General features: G+C 38.8%; 3 protein-coding genes across 4 annotated transcripts; all 3 read right to left on the bottom strand.

Moving 5' to 3' along the window:
* Positions 1-292: 292 nt before the first annotated feature.
* hmgxb4a (HMG box domain containing 4a) lies at positions 293-5,153 on the bottom strand. 2 transcript variants are annotated; one of them, XM_020938076.2, is made up of 13 exons: positions 5,038-5,153; positions 4,435-4,493; positions 4,215-4,351; positions 4,061-4,136; positions 3,349-3,918; positions 2,297-2,494; positions 2,042-2,217; positions 1,828-1,912; positions 1,690-1,754; positions 1,488-1,584; positions 1,024-1,184; positions 783-905; positions 293-704 (listed from the first exon to the last, which is right to left on the bottom strand). In XM_020938076.2, exons 2-13 carry the CDS (start codon positions 4,454-4,456, stop codon positions 660-662), a joined length of 1,755 nt encoding a protein of 584 aa, XP_020793735.1. In that variant the 5' UTR covers positions 4,457-4,493; positions 5,038-5,153; the 3' UTR covers positions 293-659. The 2 variants fall into 2 exon arrangements, with proteins under 2 accessions (XP_020793735.1, XP_020793726.1); XM_020938067.2 differs by having other exon boundaries at positions 294-704; positions 1,473-1,584.
* A 393-nt stretch (positions 5,154-5,546) lies between these two features.
* ankrd54 (ankyrin repeat domain 54) lies at positions 5,547-8,399 on the bottom strand. Its single transcript, XM_020938268.2, has 8 exons — positions 7,802-8,399; positions 7,441-7,488; positions 7,267-7,365; positions 7,074-7,145; positions 6,852-6,899; positions 6,487-6,611; positions 6,306-6,413; positions 5,547-6,217 (listed from the first exon to the last, which is right to left on the bottom strand). Exons 1-8 carry the CDS (start codon positions 8,193-8,195, stop codon positions 6,143-6,145), a joined length of 969 nt encoding a protein of 322 aa, XP_020793927.1. The 5' UTR covers positions 8,196-8,399; the 3' UTR covers positions 5,547-6,142.
* Positions 8,400-9,271: 872 nt separating this feature from the next.
* On the bottom strand, positions 9,272-14,711 carry foxred2 (FAD-dependent oxidoreductase domain containing 2). The gene is made up of 10 exons (XM_020938186.2): positions 14,573-14,711; positions 13,195-13,403; positions 12,760-13,065; positions 12,195-12,446; positions 11,758-12,048; positions 11,468-11,634; positions 10,643-10,808; positions 10,131-10,354; positions 9,880-10,050; positions 9,272-9,516 (listed from the first exon to the last, which is right to left on the bottom strand). Exons 2-10 carry the CDS (start codon positions 13,398-13,400, stop codon positions 9,281-9,283), a joined length of 2,019 nt encoding a protein of 672 aa, XP_020793845.2. The 5' UTR covers positions 13,401-13,403; positions 14,573-14,711; the 3' UTR covers positions 9,272-9,280.
* Positions 14,712-14,775: the final 64 nt, after the last annotated feature.

Here is a 14,775-nt window from a genome sequence, read left to right as displayed (position 1 = left end):
TTAATTGTATGATTGTAGCTTGTTCTTTTTTTTGCTTCTTTTAGTTGATGGTAGGAATACATAAAGGCTGCATTGGGTGAAAAGTGAAGATGCACAAAAAGGCAAAGATAACAGGAGAATGTAAGCGAACTGAAAAAATAAAGGAAATAGTGCATTTTAAACATCACATAATTAGTGCATAGACACATTATTACACTTAAAATCCGTGTGAGGTGAAGAAGTCAAAAAGTCAGTTGAGCCATTACTCACACTGGCTACAAAATACACATTTAACACATTCAAGAATTTGTATTTATTACATTGTAAAATTCATTATTTAGAATTTGATCATATCCAGAAGTGATGATTCGATTCAATCTTAAATTGTAAAAAGTTACAGCAAAGGCAGAACATTTCACATACAATGAACCTATAATGCTGTTTTATGGATGATTCTATGACCTATACAATTTCAGTACAAAATATAAAATCATACTGACCTGACAAATACTCATTCACACATACATGATCCACTTTAAAATCAATGATCCGTAAAATCCTTGTTTAAAATACAATGTTTTTTTTTTTTTTTCAAATTATAAGAATACAGTTAATAAAAACATTTACAGACAAGAAATGTCCAGGTCATCAAACATCAGGCCATGATTGAAATGAGTCACTCAGAGCCCAGGCATGATGTAGGCTATGTTGTCCAATGTATTTGACTGTTAAAAAAAAAAAAAAAGCAAAAATATATGTATATATTTCAATTTGATCCACAATTAAAATTAAAATTGCCGTACCAGGACTTTTCGTGGACAGCCGTTTAACTGTGGGATTTGTGCTGTGAGACATGTCAGAGGGCCCAGTGCACAAAGGATGGAATCCAACAGCACAGATAGACTCCCTGATACTGCCACCATCCCCTGTCAAACAAAAGAGGAGACTTTGTGGTCAAAATGCAGAACAAAACATATGTGATTACAGTTTACATTGATTTTAGCTGGAGCCATTGGTAAATGCGAAAATGTGTATCATACAGACCTCTGTCTCCTGCAACCTGTGGCCTATCAAAGACAGGGACTCTCCCAGAAGTTGCAGATGGGCTGCGGCGTCAATGGGGTCCACCTCTGGGACTCTTGCTGGGGACAGCGACACACTGTGGGATTTGTGTGGGGACACCATACCCACAGAGCTCCCACTCCCTATTATATACACCAACAGAATTAATACATACAGATCTACTCCCAGTGGCCTTAAAATATAGCTAAAGGTGTACAATGCAACTTTCTCGTAGTGGGTCCTGTAACTGAATAAATGCAAGATAGATTAGGTTTAATGCAATACTGAGAAATATTCAAGGCAAAGCAATATCATCATCAAAGCAAGTAGCAAACCCTCTACCAGAAATGTTGCACAGTGCAACTTAAGCATTGGACCTTATTCTAACCCAAAACTAAGTGAATAACCATAACATGTTTTTACAAGTACACCTTTTATGAGCCGACCTTTGCCTTTCCCGTCAGCTGAGCCTTTGTGTTTGACTGTTGTGGCCTCAGCTTTGTTCTGTTTGTGCTGTAGGTGCTGAGCTTTCTGCCTCCACACCTGGACACAAACAACAAATTTATATAAATTTACAGTTTTATTGTATATTGTTAATAACATGAAAATATGAACTACATGAAATATATGAACTAAATATTAACTCACCAGTTTGTCCTTCTCTGGCATTGCTTTCCACACTTCTGCCAACTTCTTACTCAACTCACCAAAAACTAACAATGCACAAACATAAGGTTAAACACCAGGACACCAAAGGGGAATCAGGCATTTAAATACTGAACACACCCAATCCTGGCTGTTCTGCATTGATGTTTACTCTATATTCTTTACAAAATACTTGATATGCAGTAGTTGTGGTCTTTTTCTTGGGCTAGGCGGGAACAAAAAACACAAAGAAATAAAACATCAGTACTTGTGAGGTATGCTTCAGTCAACACAGGAGTAAGAGAAGTAGAGAATAATATATATATGAATGCCTCTTGATGATGAATGATCCCACCTTCTCTTTGTCTTTCTCATGTTTATCTCGATCCTTCTCCTCTTTCTTCTTCTTCTTCTCTGGTATTGCTTCTACACCCTGATGGTGGTGTGGAGGGAGGGTTGCACCCATGGCATACATGGGTCCAACCGCACTATGGGTGACTGTGGGGTGGGAGTGACTGTGTCTTGATGGGTCTAGTGGATAGAACATAATTAACAACCATTTAGAGAGTGTGAATTTGTGTTTATTTTTATTTACATTAACTTCCCAAACCTTTGCTGTGTTTCTTGTCCTTCCCGCTCTTCTCTCGATCTCTGTCTTTCTCCTTGTCCTTCTTCTTCTTGCTTTTTTTGCTCTTCTTCTTCTTCTTGGACATGTGTGTATTGTAAGAGTCATCGATCACTAGTTCACCTGCCTCCAACTCGCCTCCAGATGAAGAGCTGTCCTCCCCCAGGCCTCCTCCGTAGTGACCTGTGAGCATAGTTCACATGCAACGAAACGTAATGGGATTTGTCATACACTACACATTTAGAGTTGGAAAATCTAGTCCACCTTGTGATGTCATTACACAAGGAGGGGCTCCTTTTAGTTTAAAGAGATATGCAAAAAAGTCCATGTTTGAATTGTCCTGTGTTGTCTTCCATTTGAGACGTAAGTGCTCAGAAAATTCAGTGTTAAAATATTATGTGCTTATTACTATACTACCAGAAAAATATATGTGTCCATACCTCACCATTTGAGAAATTTAGGATGCATCTCAAACTTGAAGCTAGCAGACCTTTTTTTAATCCTCATTTGAACATCATTCCTCAGTACCCAGCACATGGCAAGCTCTTGCACATCAGAAACCCTGCTGGCCACCATGGCATTTTGTTTGAAGATATCCAAATCTCTTGGTACGATATTATCACGATATGCATCTCACAATATTTTGGAGAGGCTAATGTAATTGTAGATAAGAAACTTTTTTGCTTTTAAAATACCTTAAAAAAAATTTAGGTGTGACCTATTTCCATCATCAACCCAAGAATTCAAGTAAAAAAACATATTTCTTCATATCGTTTGCACTGAAATGAATCATGGGGTATGTAGTTCCCTATGTTTATAAGCTGTTGCTACTATAAAACCATGCATTTAAGCAAAGGAACTTGTAACTCGAAATATTGTGACAGTCCACGATATTACTGTGAGACTTTTTATGATACAATATCACGATATTTCAGTTATTGTTATATCCCTAGAAATCTGAAATAAAATCATCATACATATGAAATATTATGGGCTATAATTTTTGAAAAAATAAGGTGAGAAAATGTCTTTCTCACCTTCAACCTCCACCTCTTTGCCCACCACCGGCAAAGGCTCCCGACTCTGCTGCGTCTTCTTTTTGGGCGACTTTGAGATCTGAACCCTGTCTTTGTCTTTCTCCTTCTTCACACTTGTTTTAGAGTGTGGTGCGTACATGTAGCCATCGCTTTCCTCTTTCTCAGGCGACATGATCAGCTTCATCTTGAGTCCATCCGCTTCCCGTAGTGTCAGCGGCTCTTCTTTGGGTAGTCCGCCATGGAAAAGAGATGACTTTGAGGAAGAGGAGGAATGTTTTTTTGAGGACGAAGAAGAGGGGCGGGAGTGTGAGAAAGCGTGGCTGCTTTTACTCCCTCCGCCACTGCCTTCACGTTTGCGCTCTTTGGACGAGTGGGACGAGAAGGAGGGGTAAGAGGGCTTCTTGTGGAGGTGCGGGTTGGGGTCTGAGCCAGTGGCTAGAGGGGAGGTGATGGCCTGGAGGAGACCCATGGCTGTGTCGGTTGGGTGGGAGGAGGAGGGGGACAGTGTGGGGGAGCGGTCCACAGACTTGTGCTTCTTCTTATGTGGAGGAGGTCCAGAGCCATCGTAATCTGACAAAGATAAATACTGGAAATTTAGCACAGATTTACTTTACAATTTACCTTTCACCTTTAACATTTATTTGATGGCTCTTCAATATTTCCTTGATTTAAAAAAACAAACAAACAAACAAAAACATCTGAGAAAATTTACCTCTGTAATAATAGTCATCACTGTGCTTTTTCTTTTTCTTGTGAGTTTCAGTCCCCATCATGAACAGTTCAGCTTCCTAAGAGTTTAAAAGTATTTAGGAGTTGTGTAAAGAAAAATATATCTAATTGACGTTGTGTTATGAATGTTATATTACCTTTGGACGTTTCTTGGAGGACTTACGGACCTCAGCTGCTATCTCTTCTTCCTCTCTCAGAAGATCTTTGTAGGACCTTCTCTTCTCTCTTTGACTGCGGCCAGCCACTAACCCCCGGTCCCCATCCATCCCCATATCTAAAACACCAACCAGAAGAATGTGAGCAAAGTTAATTATTTGTTAGGTATTTTTTATTATACATTTGATAATTTCATATTACCTTTAATTTCTTCAAATGCCATGGGTCCTTTCTGATTTTGTGTTCTCCACAATCATAAGCTGTTGTAAATATAAACGTTAGTTTTATATAACATGGATTTGTTTGTCTAACATCTATTCAAAATATAGTTTTAGTATAACAAGAAAGAACTACCCTGTGATCCTTGCTATGCAAACAGTTTAATGTGTGCTTACAGTGTTACATGACAATCCTCTCCAAATTGTTATAAACTTACATTCTTGAAGGATATATATTTACTTGTTTCACAATATTATTTGTAGAAGGTTGATTGTAAAGCATCTCCCGCCTTCTTACGCACATCTGCACAAACACACCCCCTCTCAGTTCATTCAGAGTACTGGCACTTTACTATTATCATGGTTTAAGTTTACTCAGCCGAGGATGGCCTTTGCTGTTCGGACACAGAGGCGAAGCCTAGACCGAGGCTCCTGCTCTTAACTAGGCCTAAGTTGAAACGGGATACGAAATCGCTTTATCCTGCATGCATTTGACAGTGCTGATATTTGCATTTTTACTATTGTCGACAGGAGTAGAACCTACAACACTTTGAACAGCAAGAACTTATTCATTCTGCTATTTTACCTTTGATAAATGTCCAATTTACGCGGACCCAGTCGCCATCTTTGTTTTCATCGACAACAATACACGCCTGTAGGTGGGAGGAGCTTGGCTGACAGAGCCAATCAACGAGCTGGAAAAACTACAAAGGGCTGCAAGTGCCATAATAAGACATTTTAAAAGTCAGCGGGCATAGAAAACCTACAATAAGCTTACCTAATGGTTAGGTATCGCAGAAAAATCATTTACTGCTCCTGTGTTGTGCTCTGCAACTGCAACACTTAAGACATTTTTAAAACATTAATTTAATTTGTTTTTATGCCTATTCAGTCGCTGAAATTTATTGCGTAAGTTGCCTTCAGAATTTTGTCTTATCGCTTATGCCACATTGCTGGTCCCAATCCAGTCCTCTATTGCTTTGTTTTTATCACCCAGGTTTTTGCGATTCCCGATTTTGAGATGAAATTTCTAGGATTAAACACTTTGAATATTTCATATGAAGAAAAAAAGAACTTCCACTGAAAGCACCGAAATACTGTGAAATATACAGATTTATTGTCCTCAAATATCTTTTTTAGTCACAGAAAACAAAACAAGTTTCCATATAACATACAGCACAAATGAGACGGCAATAAGACAAAGTCAGTGATATGAGAACCTGAATCAGCAGTGAAATCACCCTAACAAAACAAAACTCAAGAACACTTAAAGATACAGTGTTGAAGCCTCCTGCAATTCTCAGTTAATGATAAAACATAAATGAGCATGCTGATAAACAGAGAAACAATTTGAGGTTTGTTTGTAATGGATTAGTGTTAACCCTATTGGTTCCCTCCAGCCGAACCACGTTCTGGTGAATTTCTTTTGCTGCAGTTTTGTAGATGCTCTGACTCATCATCAGCTAGCCACATTTTGGTATTCATCAAATCACTGAAAGCTTTATAGATTCTTAAGTAGAGAATTTTAACTCCTTCCATGTTGGAGAGATAATACTGTCTGTGTTACTGACTTTGCCTGTCAGTGGTCACAATGGTATACCTGATCAACATAAACAGTCACTGATTTACACTCAATCAAAACTTTAAATAATTATTTAAAAACTGAGATTCCAGCTCTCTACATGTCTTTTCTACCTATCTCCCAAATTCTGTTTTTGTAAGCTGAGGGACGTAAAACTGGCCAACAAATCAGTCACTTCATCCACCTAGAGGAATAGAAAAATAACAATATATTAGGAAAATCTGGTCATATTAATTGAAAGTATAAGCATTTTAGTCTGTCTGTCATCCAACCTGTTCTTTAGTGCGTGTGTGCTGAAGCTGCGTTGATATGTGTTCGAGTCTCTCCTTCGCTTCACTCTGACCCATCAAATTTAGGTACTCCCTCAACATCTGAATAATCTGAGGGGAAAAAAAGCATGTTACATAAAAATATAACCTGCAAAATTCTTGTTAAAAGCATTTCCTCTTTTACCTGTGTGACCTCTCCCCTTAGGTTTTCAAGGCTGCGAGAATCTCCTTCTTGTAATATATTGAGTTTGGAACGGGCTAAATGTAGTGGCGTCCTGCCAGCTCGGTCCAAGGCGTCAACACGGGCTCCTGATAAATATATACAATTACATAAAACCACTAACCAGCTTATTCAATTGATCTGTGAATTTTCCTAGATAATTATAATTTTTACAAATGTATTTCTAATAGATTATTTTCATAGACTGGGTACAACCAATACCTTTGTGAAATGTATTAACTGCTATTCTTAAACCAGGTGGTCTTTTTAAATATATATAAACAATGCTAGATAGGTAGACATGTGTCTACCATTACAGCTTGTCTTACCTCCTCTGAGCAGTGTGGTGATGACAGGCACATGGTTGGTACAGGCAGCTGCAAAAAACATACACAGAGAGAGCAATCAGCCTACCCAAACCCCAACCCACAGATGTTTTTGTTGTGGACAATATTGCTACATTATGAGATGTGAGCAAACAGACACAGAAAAAAACAACACTGTTATGGTAAGTCATGTCCAAGTCAAAATACAAAAGTGCAATTCTTTACCCAAATGTAGAGGTGTGTTTCCAAGACTGTCCCGCTGGTTGGGATCAGCACCATAGCTCAGCAACAACTGCACTAAAAACAGAATACAGGAAGCATATTATACCTTTCATCAATAAATGTAATGTAAATGTGTCTAACAGGGCACATGCAGCTGTAACAGAGTAACTGTATTAGCCAATCACACCAGACCTACCAATGCTTTCATTGCCATTGCAAGAGGAGAAATGGAGCGCAGTTCTTCCCTTGTCATCTGCTGCACATGGGTCTATGTCATCCTCCAGGAGCCTCCGGACTGATCAAACACACAGTAAACATATTTTAGAGGATGTTACCAGTATTTCAGAACAGAACAACAGACATCTCCTACCTGTATCAATGTCATTGCCGTTGGCTGCTTCTCTCAGTCTTTTCACAGCTAGAAAAACAAGCAGAGTTTATGGAAACAATACCTAGTTATTAGTATTAAGACCAAGAGTAGTCACTTTACTAAATGGTAATATTATGCAGACACTGCTGTGTACTTGATGACAACCATGATCAATAATGGTGTATTTTAATTTTGTAATGTCAAACATGCATAAATGTATCTTCTGGGAGTTTTTGTTTCAAGAGCTGAAGACGAAATGTGTCATCATGAAGTTCCGGTGAAGAGCGCAAACAATTTGGTAGACCTAATAATTGCTAGGAATGTATAGTCAATGATTGAACACTCTTGAATGGACCCTTACCATAAATGTCTTTGCCACTGGGACCCAGACTACGCACTGCCCGTTGGTGCCTCCTGGACTTGCCAACCAGCACCTTCCCAAGTTTCTTCTGCCCCCCTCCGGAGTCTCCCTCTGTTCGTCCTGGCTGCCATAACAAGTGCAAGTACCGCAGCTCTTTATCGTCCATCTGTCCTACTCGACCCAGCAGCACCTTGCCTTCCCCTATCCCACTCAAGCCAAAACCCACAGCCGTCCCTCCGTCTTCCATCATGTCCATGCTGCCCCGCTGCTGCTGCTCGCCCTCATCCGCTTTTCTCGCTTCGTTTTCGGGTCCTGGTTCGATCATGTACTCCCCTTCCGAGCTGGACCTGTCGTTGTCAGAAACGGTAGCAACGATGGGGCTCCACCCGTCCATAGTCTGTTGCGATCACAACATAAGGGGATTGTGTTTTACACAGCAGTCGCTTCACTAGACGCAGTCCATTCCAGACGAAAAATGTGAATTAAGCACATTACTGTCTACACTTTATCTTTCTTTATAATTGAAGCTATTCCTGCAGCATTCACGCATCCCGTCTCACATTTTCTAGATAAAACTAGTAAAAGACACGCCTATTGTACAGTCGATAGTACTCGCAGATTTCAACCAATGAGCGAATACGTTTTTGCGTCACTCTTGTCCAATGGTATCGCGAGAAATACCAGAAATGACTACGCATGCGCGGTGCTATAAAATAATTTTATTTACATTAATTTACATAGTCACCCATAAACTTAGTACACCATAGAAAATTATATACACATCATGATAAACTTGAAAATGGCATAGAATTAAATAATTTAAAATATACTAGTCCATCTAAAAAAAAATTAATATCATGAAAAAGTTCATTATTATTTTTTTGTCACTCATTTCAGAAAGTCAAATCCCTAAATTATATAACTCAGAGTGAAGCTTGCAAGTTTATATAATATATGTGGCAAAAAATGTTGAACTTTTTGAGATGGACTAGTACATAGATTTGCGGTCTATGCTGACAACCCACATGAGCATGGATAGGCACTTTTTTTAAAGTGTCAGTTATTTATACTTTTCAGAAAAATAGCTGTCCAGTGATATACAATAGTGCACTGTATGCAAGACAATATAGTGTGAAAGAGGGCAGTGGAGGTGAATTGCAGGGACCACATTCAGTAAACTGTGAGCCCTGGAAATTAATCTCATAGCACTGAAGCCAGCACAAACCGTTTAGTATGTGCTGCTTAACAGTTAGCAATCAGGCTTCACTGACATGCATTAGTTAACAAGAAGTTCCAGGTATTGTCACCACATGAATTCAGTAAACTAATTGGCAATTTATGAAGTAACCTAACATTGTGCCTGTGCCAGATTTTTTTAGTGATATGTTGTTAAGTGAATATCTATTCCAGTTTTAGCCAACCGTTGAGCAGCTGAGGGTAGAAAGGATGGATAATGTAGGCACAGTCAGATCAGCATAATCAGAGTTCATGTTTAATTCCTGAGGACAAGGGGATTCCAGCTTGTTTCAGATAATTGGACAATACAGACTTGTCCTGTGGTGAGGTATGATCAATTTTAACAGGAGATGATATCACTGTGTTGTAGGCTGATTGTCCAATCTGTCCATTTTGGGATAGCCCCTGCCCTCTCAGGTATCCAAGCTGACAGGACAATGGTGGCTGGCGATGGGTCAAAGATAGACGAAAACATGTTTCTGCAAAAGAAAATGAACAATGACCAATTAAGCGTGTTGTTATTAAATAGTAATACACGTTTTTTTGAAACATAAACTTGGATTTGGAGACAATGGGCCAACCACTGATTAATATTAATCATGACTGCTCATTTATTAAAATAATATCTTACAATGTGTCTTTGGTATTGTCAATATGGCTGTAGCACTGGCTAGATATTACCGTTATAGGGGTATCAATACAATGCCCATCATAAAATGTAATGCAATGATAATTTTGTACATTTCCTGTGACGAGTGCTAACACAAAGCAGTTAAAGGAATTAGAGGTGGGCAGTTTTAGGATATTTGCTTCCTTATAAATGACTGAATCAACCAACATACCTGCATAGAAATGTCTAAGATCAGTCTGGACACAGTGTTCCAGGAAACGCTGCAGTGGTTGGATGTGAGATATGGGAGCATCCCATTCAGTGAGGAAGTCCTCCACTATGTGATGAATAGCTTTCGGCCTTGGTAAGGGCCAACCATGTGGACAGAGCTTCATTTCTTCCTCTATTGAAAGAGACAGATTTTACATTTGACTGTTAAAACAGTAAAAACAAATAAAATAAATAAATATCTATGACACTCACCAGAAGGAAGTTTGTCGTAGTAGTATAAAACAGGATGAAGAAAGTTTGATTTCCAAGCTTTGGTCCAGTCTGTTTCAGCTCTATTACGACCTAAAAAGTCCATTTTCGTTTTTCCGTATTGCAAAACAAGGATTATTAGTCCATTGGTGACTTTGTGACCAGACAGGGAGGAAAAGTGAGGCAAGGCTTGAAGTGGAAACTCCTCCAGGTATTTACAGTGAGAACTATGGATGAAAATTAGGATACATTCAGATAAACATTAAGAGCTAGTGTTCTTGTGGGCACTAGATGTCTGCATGGCATCTGTGTTCAGTAGGTTCTCTCTGAGTATTCCACAAAAATATTTGTTTTATGTGAAATAGTGTCAGTAAATTGATCAGTTGTGATTGCATGTCAAACTGCACTGTTAGCTATTATTGAGACTCTAGTCACCCATGAACTCCAATATATATAAAAACATACATTTCAATTTAAAACATAAATAAAATAAAAAAACATCAACTTAAACTAACCCCTGCAGTAGAACAATGTCACCTAGCACCTGGACCATTTGGTATGGTCCAGAGGCCTCGTTGACCCTCTTCAGGATCCAGGGCATCAGCTGTGTGCTTGACAGTTTAGTGGAGGGCCACAGGTGACCATGGTACCGATGTTCAAGAACACGATGTACAGCTCTGACTGTAGACAATATAATGTAAATACTGTAAAAGCACAATCCACTGGATAAAGACAAGCGTAACAAGTCTGATGTATCGCTAATCGCGATATGTAACCCATATTTATAAAGGTATATAATTATAAAAATAAAATTTAGGCTTGCAACTACTAATGATTATTTTAGTAGTCGACTAGTCACTAGTTACTTTTTGATTTTCTTTTTATTTATTTGTTTATGTATTAATTTGTTTGGAGACATGGACAGCACACAATTTTTACATTAACCTTTTACATTAACAGGAGAGATGCATTGTACCAGGTTGTAGCACCAGTGCTAATTTCCACCTGTAGTCCCTGGGCAGGTTCATTGATTGATTGTATTTAACTGACCTTGACTATCAGCTGTTCTGTACGTAGCTTCTACACAGAGAATACTAACAAATAAAGTTTATTATTTATGAAAATCATAATTATAATCATTTTCCATTTTGATCTAATAATGCCACATGTGCTTTTTAAAGTCCAGATAATAAGTGTTTAAGTAGTCAATTTGAATAGTCAAGTATTCAAGATCACACATCCATTCTAATAATACTACATAGTAATTAAAATTATTTTAAAGATTTCTTTTGTATGGCTTTAATTCAGTGAAAACAACAGATATCATTCTGAATTCTTACCTGTGTACCTAAAACCATGGATAAAGCCTCCAGCAGAGATGCGATAGTCTCTTGAGTGGGCAGCTGTCCCCAGCACAAACAAACCAGGAGTGTTTTTCCCTTCATACCAGGCCGTCACCGCGGGCAACCTCCCTTTGGCATTCTCACTATTGGGCGGGCATGCAGTCCTAGCAGGCACATTTACAAAATTGGATTACTAGCAAAACAAAACCGTGGTACCTATACTTTTTAAACTTTTACTTATTGATTAATTTATATACATACAGTGTTGACAATGGTAATAACAATACCTGTCAAAGATACTAAAGTTGAATCTAAACCCCAAACAGCGAATCACACGGTCGTAGGGTTTCCTCATAGAGAAGTTGTCGATGTGATAGCCGGACAGCTCCTCTGCTCTCAGATTAGAACTACTGTTTCCATTCTGCATGAACTTATTTAAAGTCAGGTACAGCTTCTCCTTCTTGTTTCTTCTGCTCTTCTCTGTTTGTTTAGTGATGGCAATCTCCTCAAGGTGGCTCTCCACTAAGCCATCAAGAGACTTCAACTGATATGTGTCCAGGACCTCATTGTTCACAGCTCTAGAAGAAAACACATGGATCTGTGTGATTTACAAATCTAGCGTTAAATGTTTTGCACTTTTTGAGCCTACTGCTCTAAATGATACCAAAATAAAACTATAGCAAAAACCTTTTAGCTTTCAGCATGAATAATATTTCATTGATACCTTAGGTCTCCTACATAGTGTGTTTGCCAGGCCAGTCTGACTGGGCTGCGGCTGACCATGTGAACTCGACTAGCACTTCCCAACAGACTCTGAGCAGTCTCAAAGGCAGAGTTTCCCTTCCCCAGAATGAGAACAGCCTGGTTCTTGTAGTCCTCTGGGTTTGTAGAGATGGACTCATACCCCTCCACCAGATCTGAGCCCACAAACTCAATGATCTGAGGTACCCACAAACCAGTGGCTAACAGGAGGACACTGTATAACAAAACAGAGACAATGGTCAGTAATAAAATTATTAATTGCCAAAACTAAATGCAATTTACAACAATACAACCATAGCAAAGGAGAAATTGTGTTAGCTGGCTCCACCCTTCAGGACTGTGTCCACCAGCAATCTGACTAAATTTGAAGAAGCAGCTTGGATGAGCTGCGAAATGTATTCAACCAAAAAACTTTTGTCCATTTGACAGAATATAATTTCTCATTTGCTATGGATCCTACCAGGACAACTGAGTGATCCTACCTGGACAACTGAAACAAACAATACAAACACTCAAAACAAAAGTACCTGCAGAAATATGAAGAGCCTTGTTGATCAGTGAGGACATACTGCCTCCCACTGTCTGATGAAAGGGCTCTGATGTGTCCAATGTCTACCCCGTATCGTACCCTCAGGCCCAGCTCTCGTTCATACAGGGACAGGTACAAGGGATACATGTCAGCTGGAGGGTAAAACTCACTGCTCACACGTTTAAAGAGCAAGTCTGGTTTATCACTCAGCAAAGAGTTCCAGTCGTGACGCAGGTTAAACTCACGGTTATTACTGCCCGTGTGGATCTTGTTAATGCTTATCAGCTTTCTGTGTCTAGGATATCTGTGGGACAAAAAATTGGTAAAAGTTACAGAATTATAACAACCAAAATTTTAACCAAATTTGGATTAGCGTTGCATGTTCATAAAACAATGATACACAAGAGATCAAAGAAAATTACGAGTTCCTTACTTGGTGAAAAAGCTCCCTGGGCCTGAGTTCCTCTCTAATATGATGTAGTCTCTCTGGGTTCTAGACAGGAAGTATCCCATCTGCAGTCCAGATGGACCTGCCCCCAGTACACAGTAGTCATGATGATGGGTACTATTGGGGTGCTGAGGTGAACATGCAATAAAGCCCATCAGGACACACAGCAAATACACACGGCTTGGATCCATTCCCTGAAATAAAGAGTAAATTATAAACTACTATTCGTAATGAGCCAACCCGGCCCTGTTGTGTTCTTGCATGACACCTGTTAGGAACCAATATTTTAGTTCCACGTTTCCATTGATACAATACATGCCTAGATACCGTTGCTAATTGTTTAATCACTTTTTTAAATGAAATATTGCAGTTCACATATACATTTGCATTACATACAAATAGTGCAAAGACAAAGTGATATCAATAACTGTTTAATTGTTAAAGGCAAGGGAATGAATACCTATACATAACTTAATCACTGTTTTGGCAGCTCCTTTTTGTGTGCGTTATTGATCTAAGAGTATTTTTAATGTTTAAACTGTTGCTAACTTACAGATCTATTGTAGATATTTGTGTTTCCGCTAGTTTCTGCTTGTGAAACCGCTTTACTGTCTTAATTAGTTGTTTTATTTCATCAATTGGGCCCGTCAATTAAGATAGCTCTAATCGAGGTCAGCAGTACGTTCTAAATGTAACCTGAGTTCTTTGAATAATATGTAGAGAAAAGTAATGCATATTTGTGATGTATTTTAAGCTTATGCTGTGACTAATACATATACATATTTCCTTAACCTGCTGCCACCCTTAAATATCATTCTCAGCTTAATCTAGTCTCCTGATTCTCTGACCGTAATCTCCTGTCCATACTGGCCGCTCCAATCAGCGTTATTCTTATTAAGTTTATGTGGACATCATTACAACACTGCTGTATGCGATGCTACAGCTGTGTGCCAGCACAATATGCCATGACAATTTTGCCATATTTGATCCAGATTTGAGATTTAAATGCACTTTTGGTATTGTCGTATAAAAGAAACTGCTACTGTTTTAAGTGTAGTTGGAGAAAAATGTAAATATTTAAGATGTAAAAGTTTCTCTAATAGACAAAATGCATCATGACCATAAACTATATGGTCATAGCGTAACAATTTATGGTACTTGTACACTGACATTTTAGCAAAACCCAAAAAAGTGACCAAAAACCTTAATGTTAGAATATTGTGAAATACACTACAGAAATGATATAATACTGAGGACAGGAGGCTAGCTTGTAGCTGTGTTGCTGATGCAGATAAGCAGAGCTAGCTGGCGCTCTCTGAAGAACCAGATGTGAGTGCGCACAGTGTGTCAGAAAACTCCGTACCTTTTGCAATAGGAGAGTCCTTTTGCACAACCCTCCGGTAAATGTGCTACATGTTTGCTGGTGATCGTTGTAGTGCCGTTTGTGTAAACATGTAACACACTACATAACACTCTCTGATGTGATTTGGCCTAAGTTAGCTCCGCCCCGGAGTGGTCACGTGTTTAGCACACCGAGCTGATGAAGCCTGCGATTTGTATTTTCTT

This window comes from Boleophthalmus pectinirostris, unplaced genomic scaffold, assembly GCF_026225935.1.
Source record: "Boleophthalmus pectinirostris isolate CB_2022bp ecotype Guang Dong unplaced genomic scaffold, ASM2622593v1 HiC_scaffold_17, whole genome shotgun sequence".
NCBI classification, from domain to species: Eukaryota; Metazoa; Chordata; class Actinopteri; order Gobiiformes; family Gobiidae; genus Boleophthalmus; species Boleophthalmus pectinirostris.
The sequence above is the reverse complement of the archived record's forward strand: the minus strand, read 5'-3'. Positions and strand labels throughout refer to the sequence as shown.

Excerpts from the sequence above, each read along its gene's own strand:
- hmgxb4a (XM_020938067.2), bottom strand. The coding sequence starts at position 4,456 with ATGGCATTTGAAGAAATTAAAG. Across the intron at positions 4,352-4,434 it reads GGCATTTGAAGAAATTAAAG|ATATGGGGATGGATGGGGAC; the intron begins GTAATATGAAAT and ends TTGGTGTTTTAG. Across the intron at positions 3,919-4,060 it reads TGATGACTATTATTACAGAG|ATTACGATGGCTCTGGACCT; the intron begins GTAAATTTTCTC and ends TATCTTTGTCAG.
- ankrd54 (XM_020938268.2), bottom strand. The coding sequence starts at position 8,195 with ATGGACGGGTGGAGCCCCATCGTTGCTACCGTTTCTGACAACGACAGG. Across the intron at positions 7,489-7,801 it reads CAGTGGCAAAGACATTTATG|CTGTGAAAAGACTGAGAGAA; the intron begins GTAAGGGTCCAT and ends TTGTTTTTCTAG. Across the intron at positions 7,146-7,266 it reads CAATGGCAATGAAAGCATTG|TGCAGTTGTTGCTGAGCTAT; the intron begins GTAGGTCTGGTG and ends TTCTGTTTTTAG.
- foxred2 (XM_020938186.2), bottom strand. The coding sequence starts at position 13,400 with ATGGATCCAAGCCGTGTGTATTTGCTGTGTGTCCTGATGGGCTTTATT. Across the intron at positions 13,066-13,194 it reads CCAGGGAGCTTTTTCACCAA|ATATCCTAGACACAGAAAGC; the intron begins GTAAGGAACTCG and ends TTTGTCCCACAG. Across the intron at positions 10,809-11,467 it reads CCATGGTTTTAGGTACACAG|TCAGAGCTGTACATCGTGTT; the intron begins GTAAGAATTCAG and ends TATTGTCTACAG.